The 21,907-nt window shown below is 35.9% G+C and overlaps 1 protein-coding gene across 2 annotated transcripts in view; it reads right to left on the bottom strand.

Annotated features, from left to right (window-relative positions):
- Nucleotides 1-21,907, bottom strand: part of RFX3 (regulatory factor X3) — a 133,686-nt gene that overhangs the window by 46,891 nt on the left and 64,888 nt on the right. For both annotated transcript variants that reach the window (XM_087741336.1, XM_087741337.1), the window contains exons 2-4: nt 20,109-20,233; nt 11,502-11,599; nt 147-405 (exon numbers count right to left, since the gene is read on the bottom strand). In XM_087741336.1, coding sequence (XP_087597462.1) covers nt 147-405; nt 11,502-11,599; nt 20,109-20,225 — 474 coding nt within the window. In that variant the 5' untranslated portion in view covers nt 20,226-20,233. The remainder of the gene's footprint in view (nt 1-146; nt 406-11,501; nt 11,600-20,108; nt 20,234-21,907) is intronic.

Here is a 21,907-nt window from a genome sequence, read left to right as displayed (position 1 = left end):
TATTTTACAAAAAGTACTATGTAGTACTTATTCTAACAGCATAGTATTGCTATACATTCTGTCACAAAAACTGTGTCAGTCTGCAAGAACATCTGAGTGACTAAGAAACTAGTCTCAAAGATTTTGCATCAGTCTGAAATACTTACTGTTGCTGGGGAGGCCCGCGTTGTATGAGTCACTGAATGACCAGAATTTTCCATTGAATTGCCAATCAGATAGGTCCCTCCTGAGCTGCTAATGAGTTGTCCTCCTGTGACACCCATCTGAATCCCTCCAGTGCCCACCATGCTATGAGACGAGACCACTGTTGTCACCTGTGCAGAACTTCCTTGAGTATCAAAGTAATTTCCCCCAGTGTTTTGGCTGTACATCTGGGTTTCTGTGTAAGGATAAGTTGTTGATCGGCTTCAAGAAGAGAAAAAAAAAAAAAGGAAAAGAAATTATTTGCATTGTTCATTTAGCTGAGGGAAATGTTGTAATTCTAGAAATGTACGTACAATAGCTATAACCAGATTAAATAAGATTGGCAAAAAATCCCTGCCTCCTCAGAGAATAACATTTCATAGAATCGTAGAATACCAGGTTGGAAGGGACCTCAAGGATCATCTGGTCCAACCTTGCTAAGCATGAGCACAGTCCAGACAAGATGACACAACACTCTGTCCAGCTGAGTCTTAAAAGTGTCCACCGTAGCGGAGTCAACCACTTCCCTGAGGAGATTATTCCAATGGTTGACTGTTCTCACTGTGAAAAAATTTCCTCTTGTGTCTAATCAGAATCTCCCTGGGAGTAACTTGTACCCATGACCCCTTGTCCTCACCATGTGACTCCTTGTAAAAAGGGAGTCTCCATCTTCTTTGTAACTACAAATTTAATCAAGTCAAAGCACTAAATAACTAATTCAGTGACAATGTTAAACCAAGTATCTTACAGAAAAAATTGTCAGTCTTACCTGAAGAGGAAGAGAGAAGGGAAGTATGACAAAAATGGAGAAGACAGGCAGGAAGAGCTCATCCAATTATTAATATACTGCGAAGCAATTTATCAAGCTCAATCTGGTTTAATATTTTTTTTTAATTCAACAGTAAAATTTTGAATTTTAGTCAGGTGTTACCTATTTTGCAAACTGTGCATGTTGCAAAATTGCAAACAATTCATACAAATGTCAGCCAAGAGAGTCCAATGTTCAAGAATCCTATGTTATCTATTGTTTTTAAATTCATTAAAGCTCTTGGCTGAAACTTGAAATTTTGAATTCACTGGTATTTTGGGAAATGTAGTTATTTTTACAGGGTGAATTCAAAATTGAATTGGACATGAATTCATGTTATGATAAAAAACTGCATTTAAGAGATAAAACCAAAACAGAACTATGACTTGTAAAAAGGTCACAAAGGTGAAATAAGTTAAAGTATGCAACAGTAACATTTTTTAAATCATTTTCAACTATGAAATATTCATGCCTCATTAACCAGTTTACCCTAACAAACTATCCAGCTACTGGAACCTTCTATCATATGTTTCACATTCTTAATCACTTATCTTGAATCATTACTATTCATAGGTTATAATCTATTTATAGTTTTTGAATGTGTATTTTTTTCCCCATGTACTAAATTTGATCTTCAGATCAATGTATTTCAAAATTGTTAAGTAAATAGCATTAATAATTTCAAAAGCCAGATTCCTCACTTTGGAAAAGTCTATTTGGAAATTTTATCCTGTTTCATGACTGCTAAGCTTTTTATCTTGTCAAGGATGATAACAGAAAGGTCAAAAGGTAAAAACCAGTCAGTTTACCCAACCATTAATTTTCTTATTTAAGCATAAAAATCTGTAATATTGCTTGTAATCAACAGGCAACACCATTTTCAAATTCAAAGTTCTCCATTAACTTGGAGCTGCGTATGCTGAGATGCACTTAGTCCAAGTAAATAAATTTTAAAAGTACTATGATGCAGTGAAAATAGAGAGCTGCCCAAGCTCTGCATAAGTCTCCAATTCATTTAGTATAATCAAAGAAAATACAAAATCATGCAACACTATGCAACTAAATGAGTTCAACAAAAAAATTCGGACAGTTTTGTCCAAAAACACAAGAGGAGGAAGCAGCATCCACATTTTATGCAGTAAGCTGGTGATGAATACGCCTATCCCAGAACTTGAAGACAGGTTCTTTTTCCCTTTATCTAGACAGGGATTAGTTTCTTATCAATATATAGAAAAGGTCATGGCAATTTACTGTTTGTTTTTATGGCTTTTTAATTACAAAAACTTACACAAGATTAATTAATTAGTAAACAATGGACACAGAGATAACGATTCCTTCTTTAGCTTCAGAAAATCATTACTTTTAAATAACTGATTAACATATGGCACCTTATCAACAACTAAAGTCAGAACTTTTGTTGTATTAACTATGGCCACAACAGTTTCTCCCTTCCTCTTCAGAGACTTTAAGAAACTCCAAAACTTTAGTTTTGAAATCCTAAATGTTTCATAAGCCTCATACTACATTATTTGCTCTTACCCCTCCTTAAGTTATTTAAATATTTTCCTTTTTATTTTGAGTATTTCAAAAGCCTCAAGATCAGCTGCAAGAAACTTGAAGTCAATCTAAAAGAAATGCCTTGCAGTCTACTGAAAACAAAGCAAAATATTTCTTTTAGGGACTAATGCTCAAGCAGACATTCTATTAACATTTCTTTTGGAGAGTTAAAATCAGTTGATCTTTGCATTATAATAACCTATGTATGTGTTTAGGTACCATGCAGGTCCCCATTAATCTGTTTTACCAAGCCAAGGTATCATTGTGATGCCTTGTGATACCATTGTGATATTGTTTATCTTGTGATAAGCAAGATAACTGCTAGCAGAGCTGGTGTTGCATCTGTTTCAGAATTACACAATTTACAGAGTGTGAACAGTGCTATGCAGCAGAGGACAATTTAGGAAAATGTAGTAATGGAAGCTCAGGGGAAACAATTCATGCAAATGATCATTAAGGGACTGAACACTGTAATTTCTCCCAAAAGAGAAAAGAAAAACTTGGTATCAGTATCAGGTATCAGTAAGGAAAGGAACGAAAGGACAAGACCATTGTTGACAGTAAAAATACACATGGCTAGAGGAAAAAGACTGTCCAAAAGATGCGAGGAGAACGAATCTCACTTGCAGAAGTGGAACTGAAGAGTCAGTTCTTTGAAGCAATGCAAACCCTAGAGAACACTCTAAATTTCACAAGAAAATTAAGTTATGGACTTCATGTGGAATAAGGAGAGAAAAGGAAATGCCTGTTTGCTTTTACTTTGTTTAGATCTGTATCATGTATAGTCTCTAAATAAGGACTGATTGTATCAGAACATCTACAACTACTTATAACAGTACTCCGTTATCAATGGATCATGAGCAATCATTGGGCTACACCAATGGGTCACACTCCAAGATAAACACACTCTTCCCTTTGTTCCAACAACCAGCAGGTTCTTCTAGAACACCTGATTATTGGAGATGATTAAGCAGACCTTTAGCAATAGAGATCAACAGGGTAATGAAAAGTGAGATAAAAACATTGTTATTACATGCAATAATAATTTCAACTTAGCAAAGAGCCTTTTAACATAACCAAAATACAAACTAATTAATCTGGAAATTCAAAATGTAGCTGGATGAGATGATGTTTTGGAAAGCAATGACCCAAAGGTTTTAAGGTCATTGCATACAATAACATGACCCTTCATAAAACTGTAGCAAAGAGGAAAACACGATGTTATATCTTTTAGACACACACAAGGGATGACTTGAAATAAGGAAGTGATCTTCTACTTCTCCATAGCACTTGTAGCACAAACATGCAATACTTTCTCAAATAATCTGACATATATCATATAGTCAGTTCTTTCCCATTGCAAAAGTTGTGAAAGTACTCCTAGCTCTTCTTTTGTCAACAGCTGCATATAAAGATCATCTAGGAACTAACCTCAGTGTAACTAAAGTCTTCTGGTTTTTTATGAGAACACCTTGGTGATATACTGTGGTTTAAGATACAAGGTAGGCAACAGAATCTAATAGTTCCTCTTACCGAAACACTGTGAAATTCAGTGTTTACTGGAACGTGGCATTAGAAACTTCATCAGAGTTACTAATAAGTTTGAAGTCTAACTAGTTAGGCTGCAGAATCCTAGTTTCCAGAAGGCTGTGCAAACTAGATGATGTTTACCCTGAGAGCAAGTCACACGAAGTTGGACACTGTGTGAATTCAACTTAGATTAAGCAAGCCCAGAACATGTGTCTAATGTTGAGATCCCACCCTGAAAATTAATGAGACCAGCATGAGTTGGACTAGGATTGCAAGGTACAATAGTTCAAGGCATCACCTATTATGCTTTATTGCTTACATACATTTTATAATGATTTGCAAAATATAATGCTAGAAATAAAACACATGGAGTTGTGGTAGAAAGTTGTTAATAAAATTCTATTTTTTGGCACATGAAAACAGAAAATAACTAATTTCTAAGTTCAGTAAGCCCCAGCATTACCACACAAATTAAGTGCAATATCTTGCGCTATATTTCAGACACTAACATAATGTTACTGAGCTTAACTTTTAAAGACACTTCTGTCTATTCAGAGACACTGACACTTTGAAGAAAGGAGACAAATAAAAACAATGGCACAGAAAGAGTAAACCTTGTTGTTGTCCTCCCTTATTCAGTGTGCATATGCACACATGGGAAATCATTTATTCCCAGCTGCACCTATGATCTGGTTCTACGTAAACATCAAGAATCTGATCTATTGACTACTAGAAATCAGTGTTCCTGCCATCCCATCATGTCCCAGTAATTTACGTAGGCTGATTATGGCGCCAAGTTTTCTTTGAGCAAGTAATTGATGGGACATACTTATCTTTCCCATATTTATATTTGCCTAGAAAACAACTCTTACAGACTTACACTGGTTTTATTCATGTCTTAGAAATGTTTGCTTGTTGAAAGATTTTTCCATCACTCTGTGTTTTAGTAAAAAAACCAAACAGATTTATTTCCTTTTCCAGGAATTCAGAAATGCAGATTGTTTTTAAATAAAAATTCTCACATCGGGTTAGAAGTCCAGACAAGTTAACTCAAGTGCAGTTTGTGTCTGTTTTAAATTAGGTTTTAACTTGAAATTATATTCCAGTAACTTCTCTGTCTTGCAAAATAAGCGATTAACTACGGAATTCTTATCACTAGCTGTAGGCAGCGACTTGGAAAATTCAAGTCTTGGGTGAAATGCATATAAATCTATTTTTTCACTTGAAGATGTATACCTTTTATACTGTAACTTGAACTATCAGCATCCCTTTACAGTGGTTGTACAAGAGCAGCATCTTAGTTCAAACAAGAAAGCCATTCAGTGCCAATTTTTTTATTTTTCTGTAATTCTAATTCAAACAAACAAGTAACATAATAATTATTATCTTAGTCCTCAAGTAATAACCTCAGAATTACTCTTGTGGGTTTTGGTATGGATTACTTACATAGCTTAGCAGGCAGGCATGTAAGTATTTTTTCACTGTCATGTCTGTAATGAAAGTTAGCCTTTTATGGTACTAATTAACTAAGGTATTATTTCTTGGGATATAAATATGATAAACACTAGATGAAAATAAATATTTCAAGATACACTATTATTTATACGCAGAATAGCTATTGCTCATGATAATGCTACGGTATTGCAATATGATAGAAAACCTCCTTGCATAAAAGCCAAGAAAGTCTTTCACACCAGAACAGTATGTTCAAACTCCTTTAAGATGTTAGTATAATCATGTGGTCCTAAATCTCATAGTGAGCTTCAAAGAAACTAGAGAGAACAGAATCCTTTGTCTAACACTGAGGGAAGGCCTTATCACAGCCAATGCATTGCTGCAGCCTCTGGAGGTGGTGTATCATCAGCAATGGGAAGAAGGGGAAGTGCCATATACCCTAACACTGACACAACAGAACATGATACAGCAGTCAGATGATAATGGAGAGGGCTAAATCATCTGTCTCACCCTGTCTCATACAACCTCCTGCCTCCCCACTCCTATAACTAAAATATTGATTTAGGGCTTTTTAATAACAGATCAAATCCCAATGAAGCAATAACCTTCTTCCACAAAAGCCTCCTCAATTGATCTAAAGACAGAGATGGAGGAACTGATAAGACAGTAAGTCATCATTTCCTTTCACCAATCCTTTATCAAACAAAACTGCTAAAACAAAAGATCAAAACCTACACTATGAAAGGGCAATTACTGCATCTATAACCAGAGAAGAAAAACTCAAAGTAAGCAATTTCCTCTGTAATAGTGAATAGTTAACCTGCTTTATGCATATGCATTTTCTCTATATGGACAACTTGAAATATATCAGCCAGAAAAACTTTACAAAATTTACCTAAAATAGAGTTGCATTATTCCATATAAAGAAATTCTTATTTGCCACATTCACAAATTAAAGTAAATATGTTACTGACAGGCATTAATTTTCAATAAAAAAGAACCAAGATCTTCAACACTCAGTCCAAGATCTTTTTCCACATCGAACTAAAGCAATAAAAGCACACACAATCCACAACTGCAGGAAAACCCTGTAAACCGGGGAACAAAGTAAATGAAAACAGAGGAGAAATCTTATAAATTATATTCTCAGGAGCTGTAAGTTAGACAGATAAAGGAACCTTAGTTACAAACCTCTAAAAATTCTGATGAAGTACTGCAGACCTATAGTCCAAGAAATATGGTATTGCCACTGTTAGGAACATGTCACAGGGTTTGTACTAAATCTGCAAGACCTCATGACTTGGGCTTGTCAGGCTTCTTTTGTCTGGACTTGTCTGTGCTAGCCTAGAGCTTTGTTCTAGCTTAGCTGTAACAGTAATTGTCGAACAATCAGATAAATGTTACTTAATCTGTTTCCATTTTAGCTTAGCTTTCTAAGACTGTGTGGTATAAAACCTATCATTAAAATGCTCATGCATTGCTCTAACTAACAGACAGTAATATCAAATAGCTATTTTGTGCAGAATAAACAATCCATGACCCTAGATTAAAAATGTAGCAAAGAAGATCATGAGCATAGGATGACAGTATTCAAGAAGTATCCAGGAAATGTAAAATACACCATATATAGTAAATTCAGATGTACTATGCAAATGGAAACCAATGAAGAATGAGTTGTAGACTGTGCTAGTAAACATATTAAAAACAGCTGCAAGTGGACCCAGTGGGAGTAGAAAGCCCCCCACCATCCATCATACTTCTCCAGGCATAACACATGTGATGGTGGTAACTTGCTGTAACCCCTTCTCAGATGGAAGCCATTGACCTTAGTATGCAGAGGGGTAGTAAAAGGGTAAGCATAATGCCAGAGAAAAGGGATGGATACTAGGAAGTACTAAGAAGATAACAACTTTAACTGTACTGATGATAATTCTTTAATTTGACAGTTAAGATTTCCATTAGAGTAATAGTAATTTCTTGGCTTTGCAAAATACACAAGGTGTGTTTTGCCCACATAAACCACATACATTGTAGTACAACAAATTGGTGAAGAATGCGGTTTGGACGCAACAGTAATAGCAATGCTTGGACAATCCCAGCAATTAAAACTGTCATTGCCACACCACAATTATCAGGTAAATGGTTACATTTGATTAATACATTACAATTTATGTAAGAAGAAAGTTCACGTCTAGTATAGGGGACTCACTTGTCTTCTTAATATAGGTGCAGCCGTAATATTCTTTATCTATTCTAAACTGCCAGGTAAGCCTGTACATGTCATTGCAACAACAACGCATTTTTGTTTCAGGATAGAGTGACAGGCTTGACAAGCAAAATTGTCATTAGCCAGATACAAATTTAGGTAACATAATTCAAATATTCTCATATTATACAATGTATATGACAAGTTGTAGGTTACACCCCTTGTATTACCATTATGGCTCCCATTATAATAAAACCAAATAACTTTTAAGTGTAGACAAATCATGATATAAAATGTGTGGGAAGAATTGTGTTATAAGAGCACAACAGTTACACTTCAAAAAGACTGTGAAACCTGATAAACTTCTTACCTTTAGAATCAAAAAAATCAAACTCTTTCCTCATATATATTCCCACTGCATCCTTTGTTGCTATCATATATGGACTTAAATCAATGCTAGTCTGCAAGTATTTTATTTTGAAATAAAGAATAATTGTTTCATCAGACATGCTGTAACATTTATTCCAGAGACTTCTGTGAATCTGTCAGGATCCACAAGGCTCATCTTTCACAGATTTCAGTATGAAGAATAGAAGAAGATGAACTGCAATCTGAAAACTTGCCTAAATATTTTAGCACAAGAGAGGCTGTCCTCTGTGTCTTCTGTTACAGCAGAACTCGACACAGTCTATGGCAGCTTTGTTTAGGGATATGGTAAGCTTTTTGTTCACTTCCAGAAATTCTAAAATGTCACTCCTGCATTGCTATAGCTCTGAACAAGCTAATCCAGTGTCAAAACAAGAAGACGAAAAACAAATACCATTTTTTTTTAAATCATAGAACTCAGGTAACAATAAAAACAGCAAATAGGAAAACAATTCTTTAATCTCTGAAGGAAGCTAGCTGTCAGCAACCTAGAGCCCTGTTTTCCTTCACTTATCAAATAAATGGCATTATAACATGTAATACATATATTCAATAACTTTAATTTACAGAAATGACATTTTTCAATTCTTAATCTGGAGTATGAAAGTATACAGGAAAACACGTTTCACAATATATGCTCTTTAAAAATTCTGAGTAGAAACACAGACTGGTCCCATTCTCCATGAATGAAACCATAATCTTTAGGAAGGTTAATGTTCCTAAAAGTATTGAACAACAAATTGGCTGTTCACAATATTGTTGTTCACAACAATATGGGTAAATTCTTCTTCTACAGGAGGGAAAGGTAATCTGGATTAGGCTCACCTGCTAAAGAGAGCTTTCTTATTGTATTAAAGAAGTCTTTCATATCCCATTGACTGATTTTTCAGAAACTGACAAAGAGATTCAGATATAGAAATAGAATAAAATCATGGAAACCTGAAGGTTCATACTAAGCAGTCAGTAACATCTGGTTCTGTTTTTTCCAAGGACTATAAGCAGTCATGTAGTACACATCTCATACACTGCCAAAAATGCATGTACCAACAGCTCACATAAGAACTTACAACTGATAAATGAAAAGAGAAATTTGAATAATAGCCTATTTAAGAATGGCCTCTTTTGGAAGCTAAGAGTGGACCATCTTGGTTGCAATGAAGTCATGCTGCCACTGAGTGCTGCTGTACAGGACATGCTAGAACTCCAGTATGAATTGGAGTCAAAGGCAACCAAGTGGTATTCTACAACTGATACCCCTAATACGTTCTTCTCAATCCCTTTGGCAGCAGAGTACAGGCCACAGTTTGCTTTCACTTGGAAAGGTGTCCAGTAAACCTGGAATCGACTGCTCCAAGGGTGGAAACACAGCCCTAGTATTTGCCATGCTCTGTTTTTTGCTGTACGTTAAAGATGGGTTTTGGCTCTTGCAGTTAGAAAAATCAAGTAATGAGTACTCTGACCAGGAATAAAGGGGCCCTGCCTCCAGCCAGGTGGAGAACAGGGACAAATGGATTTACTGGACTGTGTGGATTAGATGGCTTGGCACATCAGCCCCACAGGAGATAGCTTGTGCCATATCACTTGGGCCCGTCTGAAGAGGATAAGATGTGAAAAAATACGCTTTACAACACAGCCAGGGACTATAGTCCTATGCTGGGTGCCAAAAAGAACTGCCATGGTTTAACTCCAGCCAGCAGCTAAGCCCTCACAGCTGCATGCTCGCTCCCCCACTGGTGGAATGGGGGGGAAGAATCAGAAGGGTGAAAGTGAGAAAACTCACGCATTGAGATAAAGACAGTTTAGTAAGTAAAGTAAAAGCTGGGCACGCAAGCAAAGCAAAATAAGGAATTTTTCACTACCTCCCATCGGCAGGCAGGGTGTTTAGCCATCTTCAGGAAAGTAGCGCTTCATCACACGTAACGGTTACTTAGGAAGACAAATGCCATAACTCCGAATGCCTCCCCTGCTTCCTTCTTCTTCCCCCAGCTTTACATGCTGAGCATGACGTCATACGGTGTGGGATATCCCTTTGGTCTGTTGGGGTCAGCTGTCCCTGCTGTGTCCCCTCCCAATTTCTTGTGCAACCCCAGCCTGCTTGCTGGTGGGGTGGTGTGGGAAGCAGAAAAGGCCTTGACTCTGTGTAAGCACTGCTCAGCAAGAACTAAAACATCCCTGTATTATCAACACTGTTTGCAGCACAAGTCCAAAACATAGCACCAGATGAGGTACTACAAAGAAAATGAACTCTATCCCAGCCAAAACCAGTACAATAGGGAAATCTAATGCATATTTAAGATACATTGTTTAGGATTTACAAGCGAGAAGAAAACAGACAAGACAGTATGTGAAAAACTAATTAAGCCAAAAAAGCTAGTAGAAATGACTAAAGAATGCTGCCAGTGTTAACATCAGAAATTTCTGATCTGAATAATATTGCTCTTTTGAATCACTTTTGGATCACTATCCACAAATAAGTACCTGCAGACAATAAAGAAGCTTTCTAAATCATATTTCTTCTTAAAGCCAGTAACACAGCAAAAATGGCAAAAGGCAGGTAAATGAAAAAAAGAGGTAGAGAAGCTCCTTCCCAAGCAACACGATCCTGCTTTGATGTTTGAACCAGCTTCAAAGCTGGTACTGCTCCAAATCAGGGATTAGACTAGGTAACCTCCAGAGGTCCCATCAAACCTAGATTATTCTTTCTACATTTCTAAGCTTGTGTATTGGAGAAAGGAACTTGATGATGGAAAAGCGTGTTCAGGGAAGCAGGAAATGCACAATAATGTGAAAAAAAGAGGCTAAAGAAGCAGCAAAAGGAGACAACGTTACTCTTCTTCACCTGCCTCTCCTCATTCCCTTGGAAAAAAATACTTATTTTATTAAGCACAGGAATGAAGTTGCATTACTACTTTCTTTAAATAATAACTATAGCTGCTGCACCTTTCTGTGCATTTGCCACTAGGATCACAGCCCGGAAGACAGAAGGCCCTGCCTTCTGTCCTGAGGGCTGAAGTTACAGAGTACATCCTATGGACAGAACTTACCCTTAAACTGAAAGGTACTTTTTCAAACAACACTATGCTGTATATGTAATTTCCTGTAAGTCCAACTAAAACAATCAAAAGAATTCTATTTACACAAAAATTCTGCCCTAATAAAAACAAGCAGTGTAAATTCAGCTTTTCATCCAAAAAACTATTTTGACAATAAAAGAGCTTTGACTGAATCACTTTTCCCTCCAACTTAAAATACACTAGTTGGTAGAATATAACTGAAAATATATATTTAACTTCACGTTTTTATAAACATTCCAATTCCAATCATTTGCCAACTTACATAGCTCCATTAGTGTAGACTGTGTCACTTCCCTCCACATACTGAACCTGGGCTGGGTAGACATGCTGCACCTGTTGCACAGTCTGCACTTGCTGTACCTGAAAACAAGAACATCAGAAATTTGGGATACTATAAAGAAGGACTGATGGCTCAGTGCACCTAATGGCTTCTAAACAAGATGGGGTATCTCTGTCCTCATAATTACTAAGGTATGTCATAGCAACAGCAAAGAAAGTTACTGTTCTTACGCAATACTTGAGCTGTAAGTCTGGTAAATGGAGCCCTAACATTGAAGATGCACGCTCACGGAGCATACATACCTTCAGTGCCAAAACCAGAGTTAACTGGAACACATAATAAGGATGAAATGAAGTGCAACTACGCTTTGCACCACGCAGAAGAATTACATTTACTACAGAAGAAAGTATCATTTGGCCACACGTTTGCTTTTTCTTATTCCATTTCAGTCCTGAGTAGTACAAGCCTTAAAATCACAGCTCAAATGTGTTGCAGTAAGTTTAGAAATAAAGGTTCACATTAAGATGGTTTAACTCTTGTTTAACTGGAGTTAAACTACAGTGATACAAGCTTTTTTCCCAGTAATGCTTTGACCCAATGTAAAATTATGGATCAAAACCCCCAGTCTGAGTAAGCCCTTTCCCAGAATATCATCAGATATAAAAAACTCTGGCAAAACCTGGTTTTACATCAATAAGCTAAACAACAAAAGGCAGTAAGGCATGCATTATCTTCACATATATTGCTGAGATGGCATGGCTGTTTTGTAAAAGCACATATAGTCACAGATCAATTCCTTTGATTCATATACTACGCAGGGAAGCTCTAGGTTATGCATATTTCCTCTCCAGTCTTAATTTTTTGTCTCCTGCCACAGTGAAGGTTAAGAATTCAATGTTTTACAGCTGCCATCATTTAAAGAAGCCATATTTTGGTTCAAGAGAAGTCTGCAATCTACAAGATGCAAAAGAACTTAAGAGACTTCACAGACTGGCACAATTTTACCCAAGGAACTAAATCAAGAAAGTGGCAATGCATATATCTAGTAACTAGATTTAACATAAACTACTTTTAAGTGACTGTTATTTTTCTCAGATATTTTGTTATGAGGTAACTTGAGCCTGATCCAGTTGGTCCTAAGGATTACAAACACTAGAATCACAGATGAATCTGGGTTTCATGCATTTGATGGATCATCTCCAAGAGCTCTTTGAGAATATCCTAGTTTAATACCTTCAACTCTGCTGTATTTTAAAAAGTTCTGCAAATAAGCACATTTTTTCGTAGTCTTTTATAGTATTGACTCAGATTGTGAAAGGAAAATCTAGATTTTTGCAGAAACCTTCCCTTAGGTTGACATTAAAACCTGAATTCTGAAAAAAATAAAACACCCAAGGTTTTGAACGCAGCTATACTAGCATGATAGAAAATCAGATGTTTCTGTCCATTAACAGCAATGAGACACAACATGATGATTAAAATATCTTATAAAATCCAAAGTTTCCTGATTTCCCACATGGATCATTTCATAAATTGACAAATATACCTGAAATACATTTTCTCAACTTCAAAAAATATACTTCAAAGATGTTTCTAATTATTAAGGTAAGGCACAGCTGCGTACCTTTCCTCTCTGAATAATATTTAGTTATTTAACAGAGAGATAAAGTTCTCAAAGTCAACACAAAGAACTCTGGTCCAAATTATGCATGTTCCTAGGCTTTAGAACAATATTTTGAATTAAAAAAACATAAATAGCTGTATTGTGCAAACATCTTTTCAAAGAATTAAACTATTTCTATTTCCATCACCTTTGACTTCATAACTTAAATTAATTCAAACCATAATTTCATGGAATGTGTTTGATCCAAATCCACCACAAGAAAGTTATGCCTGTAAGCTTGCTAGTAATTAGTTCCTCTCAATATTCCAATTTCCCAATCTGTGACAAAATCATCTACTCATGCAATAATCGGCTAAAATTCATACGTGCTTTACTGTGAAACATATATGCAACATATGATAGTTTTTAAGCTTGACTCTGAAAATATTTCTTCCTCTTGGGTGACTCAAGTTCTACGACCTTTCATCAACAGGAGAAGGAGAGTCATTGTTCATCAGTCTATTACAGAGCACTAAACTGATCTACTTAACCTATACAGTGAGAAAACATCTTGAAAGCATGCTTTGTTCTTAAAACCAGTGATTTGTCACCTGCCATGTAATGGATGTGCTCCATTTTCTGTCCCAGTAGTACAGCTGGGGAAACATTGTGGAAATGATGCTGTTGTCAGTATGAATTCCATGTCCTTGTCCAACCCCTCCCAAACTGCATTTCGTTCCCTATTCACACATACTGGATATGGCTTACTCCCTATTAAAAAAACCTCACACTGCTTTCTATTAATAAAGGAAATGTGATTTTCTCTCTGCAACCTGCATACTGATAAAATGGAATTCTACAGTATGTACAAACACAACATTAAAAACTTCCTATCAGTAAATGCAGGTCACGTTCCCATTCTATACAAGGTATTATATTCTCCTATTATTCTTGGATACAAGCTGCTACCATTTCAAAAACAACAGATTCATCACAGTGCAAGACCATTACCACAGAAGTGAGACAGAAGCAGAGACAAAGTGGCATAGAGTGTATCAAATCTCGGTGTCTATTGGAGAGAAAACTGAAACATTCTAAAATGTATTTATTTTCTGATTTGGAGCAACAACAACAAATTAATTTACCATAAAACAAAATACCAAAATGTTAAAATTTTCATTGATTAATTTAAAATTTTCACCAATTTTTATATAAATTCTTTATCACCCTAATATGCAGTACTACTAGAAATGTTATGACTGTTTATGCATATAAAGTGACTTATTTTTTAAATCAACATTTAAGAATGGATACATTACAGTGCTATTAAAACGTCTTGTCTACTTTTGTAGACCAAAATGTTTTTCCTTTAAATTTTAACAATGAAGTTCAATACGAAAGGGCCACTGAATTAGGTTAATTTTTTTCCAATACAGTAATAAAAAAAGAAAGCTTATAAAAAAAAGTTATTTTGCTTCAGCTTCTCTGAAACTCAGTACTGCTACGGTTAAATTGATAATGGTGCCCAAGGAAGCTTCGGTCACTACATTGTATTGCAATGTACATAACAACCTTAAGGTAGAGAAAGTTAGAGGTAAATATTTTTTTCTGTCAAGCAATAACAAATAAAATAAATGGCCTTTAGGATGCCCTTGTATACAAAAATTCTGCCATGCTGAAAATCTTTGTTGTATGCTACCTCCAATACTAATTTTATTTCCTATTTTACTTCATTTTGGGAAAAATATTTTCATGAGAATTAAATCTAGTGCCTCTGGATTTTCTTTTTAATCTTCAATGACAGGAAGAAATTAAATGCTTATATCTACTCTCTATGAGCACAAAATTATTTGAGAAGAAGTTGGTTATGAGGAAACAAAACAACACCAAAAAAATCAACAATTTTTGTGGAAATTGTAAAAAAACCCCCAAAACACCTTTCTTCTGTTTTATTTATCATTTTCCTTGCACCTTTTATTAAGTTGTTAAAGGAATTGTATCAGTTAGGTTCTTTAGTTTTGGGGGCAGAGCAGAAATTGGAGATCACAGAGAGAATCTTCAACAGAGATCTAAAAAGTAAATGGCCTCCTTTTATTAAAAAATACTCCAAGAGTTAAATGATTCAGGCTGAAAATAGAAAACACAATGGAATATTTATTAAAAAGTGACAGTATGCAAGTTCAAAAATTGTATGTTCTGGGGTGGACTGGTGAGCTAGTCATGGTAATTGTTATTGTCTGGCTGGAAAACAGAAAATTAACTGACTTGTATAGGAAATAATGAGTTAAGTAGAGTCAGACAAAAGATCTTTCATTCCTCTTGCTTCAGTGATTCTAGCCTGAAATAAATAACTGGAATAGGATTAGAAGTAAGCAGCTGAAACGTTCCAGGAGACCAAGAGGCAAATGAAAACTTATTTCAATACACATATGTAACTATAATTACTAGTTGAAGGAAAAGGAAAAAAAAAAAAAAAGGAAAATAAATTATATTCTTAATTATACTACCTCAGAGGAACAAATTAGGGACTAAGTTATATTGTATCTATGAGAGTTTGTCAACAAAAATAAAGTGCATAAAAGAGTACTGAAATGCAGAAATTACATTGAAGCATAAAAAGAAAATTTAAGAGAGAATTTTTATTTCCAGTAAAAACTGCTTATGTTCAAAGTACTACTAAGCAAAGCGTAGAACAATAGGGCCAAATATATAAGGATATTTAAACTCCATTTAAAAAAGAACATATAATTATGCACAGTGCCTAGGCAAACAACTTGGATGTGCATCGTTTTCTGTTCTCAGAGATAAAAATAATTTTTGTACCTTCATTAGTCTGGATTACTTTTGGCAAGCAACATATAAATAGCACACGCTGTAATATTCTAAGCACATTCATATTTATATAATGGCTAATGTCAGTTCATGATTATGTTTTTCATATGCTAAACATGATTTTGCATTAAGAGCAATTGTGATTAGCAGAAGTCTGCATCTCCAGTTAATGATACAATGCTTTGTGAATGTGATGGTCATTGTGTATGGTGAATATGAAGAAATGCTTTGCTCAACTTATGATGCATGGACATACTTTTATAAGATAGATTATATGAGTATTTTTAGTTTTATTTCTCCAATCCTTCCACATTGCATGCCATAAACTACAAAGTGAGGTTAATTTTGAATCCTTAGAAGCTAACTGCACTGGGCTAAAGAGTGCCTGTTGAAAAAGCAATGATACATTAGTGAAAAATCCCCATATCTGAGGAAACAAAAGACTAAGAAAATTCCTCAGGCTATTAAAATGGAATTGAATTACACTCCCACCTTTTTGGTGTTACTCTTGTTGCTTTTTGCTTACATGTGGACATGTTTGTCCCCTTAGCAGTCCCCTCTCTCCCATCTCAACAGTGACAGCTGCTGTGCTGCATGAAAGCAGTTGCCACCAGTGCCACTTTTACCAGAGGGGAAGCCCAGGTTTTCATTAATGGTACCTTTTTTTCCCCTATTATTGGAGCATCACAGGAGACTTTTATGAGCTTCATGTTTATACTAGCTATATACAAATTAGGGATTTGTTTTAGCTGAAAATATCAAAAGTTACTCTTTCACTGTTTGCTCAAAAGACAGGATGCTTCAGAACAAACACAGCTGTAGGTAAAAGGCTCTTAGTCCACCCTTCCACTTAGTCAGCTTGCTCTTCTTCAGGGCAAAAATGTTTCATTTTGAAAAAGATATCATACATTTTGTGAGCATAAATAAAACACTGATGCCATGAAAACAACCCCAAATTAATGCATGCATGAGACATCATTTAAGTATGGCGTATATACAGGAATGGAAACATGGGAAACAAAGACCTCTAGGAAAAATGAAATACTATACACCACTTGAATATTAATTAAAACCAAATTAATCTAAAGTGGCATTATTTACTACAAAGTACTAATAAATTACTGTAAACATGATAATACAGAAGATTCAGCTTACACCAAATTGTTGCATATACACAGACACTTATGTTACAGTGTCTTTGAATTTAACAAAGTTCAGGAAGTGCTATATTGCTTTAGCAAATTATATTCACAAGAGAATATAATCCAACTGTGAATATTCACACATATATTGGATACGGCTGACATTATTAAGTATGTCTCTTATAAACTACAGAAAAAAAACCCAAAACTGTATCTTATATACTATGCACCTAAAACCTTCCCTCCAACTTTCAACATTGGCAACTTTGAACACACAGAAATAATAAGCCTTCCCTCTGCCATCAAAAGAATGGCTTTATGAAATTAGCACTCTTTCTCCAGATTTTCTTTAGGCAAATTGGCCCATTCCTATCAGATGTATATAAAGCTGATAATAACTTTAGGCAAATGTGGCCTATACACAGATAGCTCCTCAGGGCAGATCACACCTACAATTTCCTCAACACAGCGACTGTTTCAATGTTTGATATTCCTTTTTTTTTTTTTTTTTTTAAACACTACAGCTGAAATTACCTATCCCACCTACATTCTTCACCACGTTTCCTGCCAGCATACCACATACACATTCTCACTCTTCCTTTTCTCCTCACCACACATCCACTTCCGTAATCTATCCTCTCTCTGTACATAAATCTCCCACACATACCATGTTTTAATCACTGCAATACTGTCTGCATTGGATTTCCCAACATTCTTGTTGCATCTTCAATCCCTGCAAAATTTTGAAGAAACTCCTCTTCTTTGGCTGGGTTGATCCCTTAGCTTTCCTTTCTGAAACATTATGCTGATTCCAGTGGTCAGTGCTAAAAGTCAACTGGAAAAATATAATCTAATATCCCCACAGGGAAAACTAATCCAAAATAATGATGGATTATTCAATGAAAGGGAATACTCAGAAGCAGCAGTACTAAAGGGGATGTATGTAAGGTTGGTCAGGGACAGTTTTACATACTCAGTGTAACAAAAAAATTCAGTTTCCTCTTCTCATTAAGGTATAATCAAGCAAGAAAAAAAACCAAAACAATCTCCTCCTGGGCTTCTGTGTTTTGACGTATTACGTTAATAAAGGACAATTAGAATAACTTCAGAAAAGATACAGACAGTTGGTGACAAAAATTAATGCATTATTTATGTGGGAAAACAAGGAGCCAATTCTATCCTAGAAATCCTCAGAAAGGTAGAAACTTTGCACAATCACAGTTTATAAACAGCAAAGGCCTGCTCATTCTTCATTTCCTTGTGACAAAAATAGAACAGAAATGCATAGAAGATCCTATCCTTACAGTTCAATCAATCCAATGATTAGAACAACAATACTATAAGGTATTCTATATGCCACTAACTGGTTACCAATCTTCAATCCCTCACACTCATCAGTACTTCACATGGATAAAATTCAGTATGTAATATTAGACCATCATATGTATATCCTATTTGCTTAAAACAAGCAACTGTGTAGCACTGTTAAATTGCCATCTTTTATCGGAAAAGCTGAAATACAGGAATAACAAAGGACAAATCACATAAACTACATCTATTAAACATCTGTCATCATGAAAGAACATAAAAATCAGACAGATTATCCGACTGTATTTCATAAAGAAAAAAAGTCTCACACTTCACAAACCTTGCAAAAGAGTTAACCAGACAAAATCTCCTACAAAGGTTAGCTACATTCGAGCATCATGGAAGCTTCAATTAAAGCCTAACATAGTACTCAAAAGTCTCTATCCTAATGAACATTCAAGTAAAGAGAGAGAGAGCTATTTAACAGTCTGAACTCAGGAGAAAATATTTCAAACAATTCTTGATTCACTAGTCATGGATTCTGAGCAAATACACAAAGACAAGCATTTAAATAAAATTTTATAAGTCCAAATTCGATGCTTTTCTGAATCAGTTTTTTTAAGAACAAGCTTGCATCCTAAAAGATACATGAAGATATAAGCAGAAATTATAGTAATGGAACTATAAGGCATTATAAATAGAGTTTGTACATCAGGAAAAAAAAGTTAGTGAAACGTATGAGACTCTGGCACACATACATAAAAATGCACCACCTGGAATTTTAGAACTAAACTTAAGAAATGCTGAAGAATTTGATTTAGGGAAAAGTGCTCTACTGGCACAGAAACTATTTACACTATTAATAAAATATGTCCAGTTTTCATATTATTGATATGATCTGAAACTATGAAGTGAGTTTTTGATGAAATACCATATCAGATGTCACCCAGAGTACCCGTCACATGGACAGCTCATTCTGTGTATTCTGGAAAAGTCTTGGACAGCTGTCATGGCTTTCACATTCAGTCCCTATTTTCTACCTCCATACTCTTCCCTTTTTCCTCCCCATTTTCTTCAGGCACCACTCCTTCCAAAGCCTGTGGGTGAGCGCATAGGTGAGTGACTGTCTCATGTAACAGAGGCGTGCACTCTGCTGGCTGCTACAAAAGTCTTCTTACTTCCCTGGCAAATGCACATCCCAAATTACCTATTGTCATACCACAAATACTTTCATGACATTGTGCAAAGATCTGCAGGGAGTCAAGCCTAGAGATGCAAAGGACAGTGCTTTTCATTTTCACATTTGCATTGCACTTACTTGGTCAGCCAAATGAAAGGAGAAGTGATATAGCCAATAATATCAGAAACATATTCATTATTCATTATTTAAAGGAAAAAATGTAAACATTCAGTAACATAAAGTAAATTTCTACAAGCTATTACAGGAATTCCATAATAACCTACAGTTAGAATCATGTATGTGTACTACTGGTACTTGTCAGATGCTTCAGTTAAGGAACAGATCCTGAAAACTGCTTGCCTTTCTCTGGCTATTTTAATTCCAGCAAAATAAAATTGATAAAAGCAGAGTAAAAGAATTAATTTAGCAGCCTTGTACAAAATCATGTTATTCACTACATTGTAAAGAACTATCCTTCCTGATTTTTTTTTTTTTAAATCTTCCCAAAACTAACAGCCACCTACCTGTTGCTGAACTGGTACTTGCTGTACTACCTGTGTGGGCACTGCTGCCTGGCCAGCCACAGATGTCTGTAAAGTCACAGTTGAACCTGTATCCGACCCAGTCTCTGATGTCTGCATCGTGATCTCTGAATAAAATTAAGATGCAAAATTGAAAGGTTAGTGCATTAATTTATTTATTTTGTCACTTATACCAGCACACTAATTTGTTGCTTATCTCTATGCGTACCTTAAAATTAGCTAATACCAATCTTGGCATGAGCCAAAAGGCTTCTCCCCCTACTAGCATATGAGTTAGTATAAAAGGGATTTTATCTTACTTTTATCTTACTTATATTCAAAATACCTTTTATTTGCATGTGCAGAAACACGTATCACTTCTCTGAGTTTTGTCACTTTAGGACTAACTTAGAAAAATCAGCTGCAAATCTTCTCTCAGCTTGTAAATAACTGGTCATCATTCAAAACTATTTTTTCTCTGGCTTATTGAATTACACTAAAAACTCTATACACTTAAATTCAAAGTCAAGCTTCTAGCAGGCCACAGAATGAGGGGCTGTAATCTGGAGAGCAAACTCTGAAAAGCATTTAATGAGTCACACTGGAAAAGCAGCTTAAGTAACCTTCTTCAGTAGAAAGCATTAAAGCAAACACTGTAGTTAAAATCTGAGAAGAAACTTTTCAACACTAAAACCATATGGAAATACCTACGCAGTAGAAAAGTGCCTAAGATCGTGGCCCTGACATTTAAAGGGAACAATAGAAAGTTGGATGGAATACAGAAGTAGTCCGAGAATCAAGGAAAACGCCTTACAAAGAAAACTTATCAGAAACACAACCAAGGAATGCCTTCATAGGAAATATAGACTGGGAACTATGGGATTCCTCAGTTTTGCACAGCAGAAATGACAATATAACTGACTGGGTGACAAACCAAAATTAATTGAAAATCAGGAATTAAACCTCGTTTTTTAGGCAGTGGATGATTAACCAGTGAAAGTAATAACCAGATGAGGCAGGTTCTTCTTCACTTGGTACCTTCAAAACAGAAGACTGCATGCTTCTGTGAAGAATTACAGTAAACAAATACAAATTACTAGTCTGTAGACCAAATGTTCCATGATCTAAAAATTTTACTGCCCTTAATCTCTATTAATCTATATTAGCTACAGAATACTTTGGCAACCTGAGGATCAATGTCACTAAAAATGAGTAGCACTATCATAGAATCATAGAATGATTTAAGTTGAAAAAGACCTTTAAGATCATCAAGTCCAACCGTTGAGCCAGCACTGCCAAGTCCACACTAAACCATGTCCCTAAGCACCACGTCTACACCTCTTTTAAATACTTCCAGGGATGGGGACTCAACAACTTCCCTGGGCAGCCTCTTCCAGTGCCTGACTACCCTTTCGGTGAAGTTTTTCCTAATATCCAACCTAAACCTCCCCTGGCACAGCTTGAGGCCGTTTCCTCTTCTTCTATCGCCTGTTACTTGGGAGAAGAGACTGACCCCCACCTCGTTACAACCTCCTTTCAGGTAGTTGTAGAGAGCAATAAGGTCTCCCTCCCCTCAGCCTCCTTTTCTCCAAATTAAACAACCCCAGCTCCCTCAGCCGCTCCTCGTATGACCTGTTCTCTAGACCCTTCACTGGCTTTGTTGCCCTTCTTTGGATGTGCTCCAGCACCTCGATGTCCTTCTTGTAGTGAGGGGCCCAAAACTGAACACAGTACTCGAGGTGCGGCCTCACCAGTGCCGAGTACAAGGGCACTATCACCGCCCTGGTCCTGCTGGCCACGCT

The sequence above is a fragment of the Nipponia nippon genome, unplaced genomic scaffold (assembly GCF_047370975.1).
Source record: "Nipponia nippon isolate SJK-2023a ecotype South Korea unplaced genomic scaffold, ASM4737097v1 scaffold_8, whole genome shotgun sequence".
In the NCBI taxonomy this organism is placed as follows: domain Eukaryota; kingdom Metazoa; phylum Chordata; class Aves; order Pelecaniformes; family Threskiornithidae; genus Nipponia; species Nipponia nippon.
Note: the sequence above shows the minus strand (reverse complement) of the source record. Positions and strands in the feature narration are given on the sequence as shown.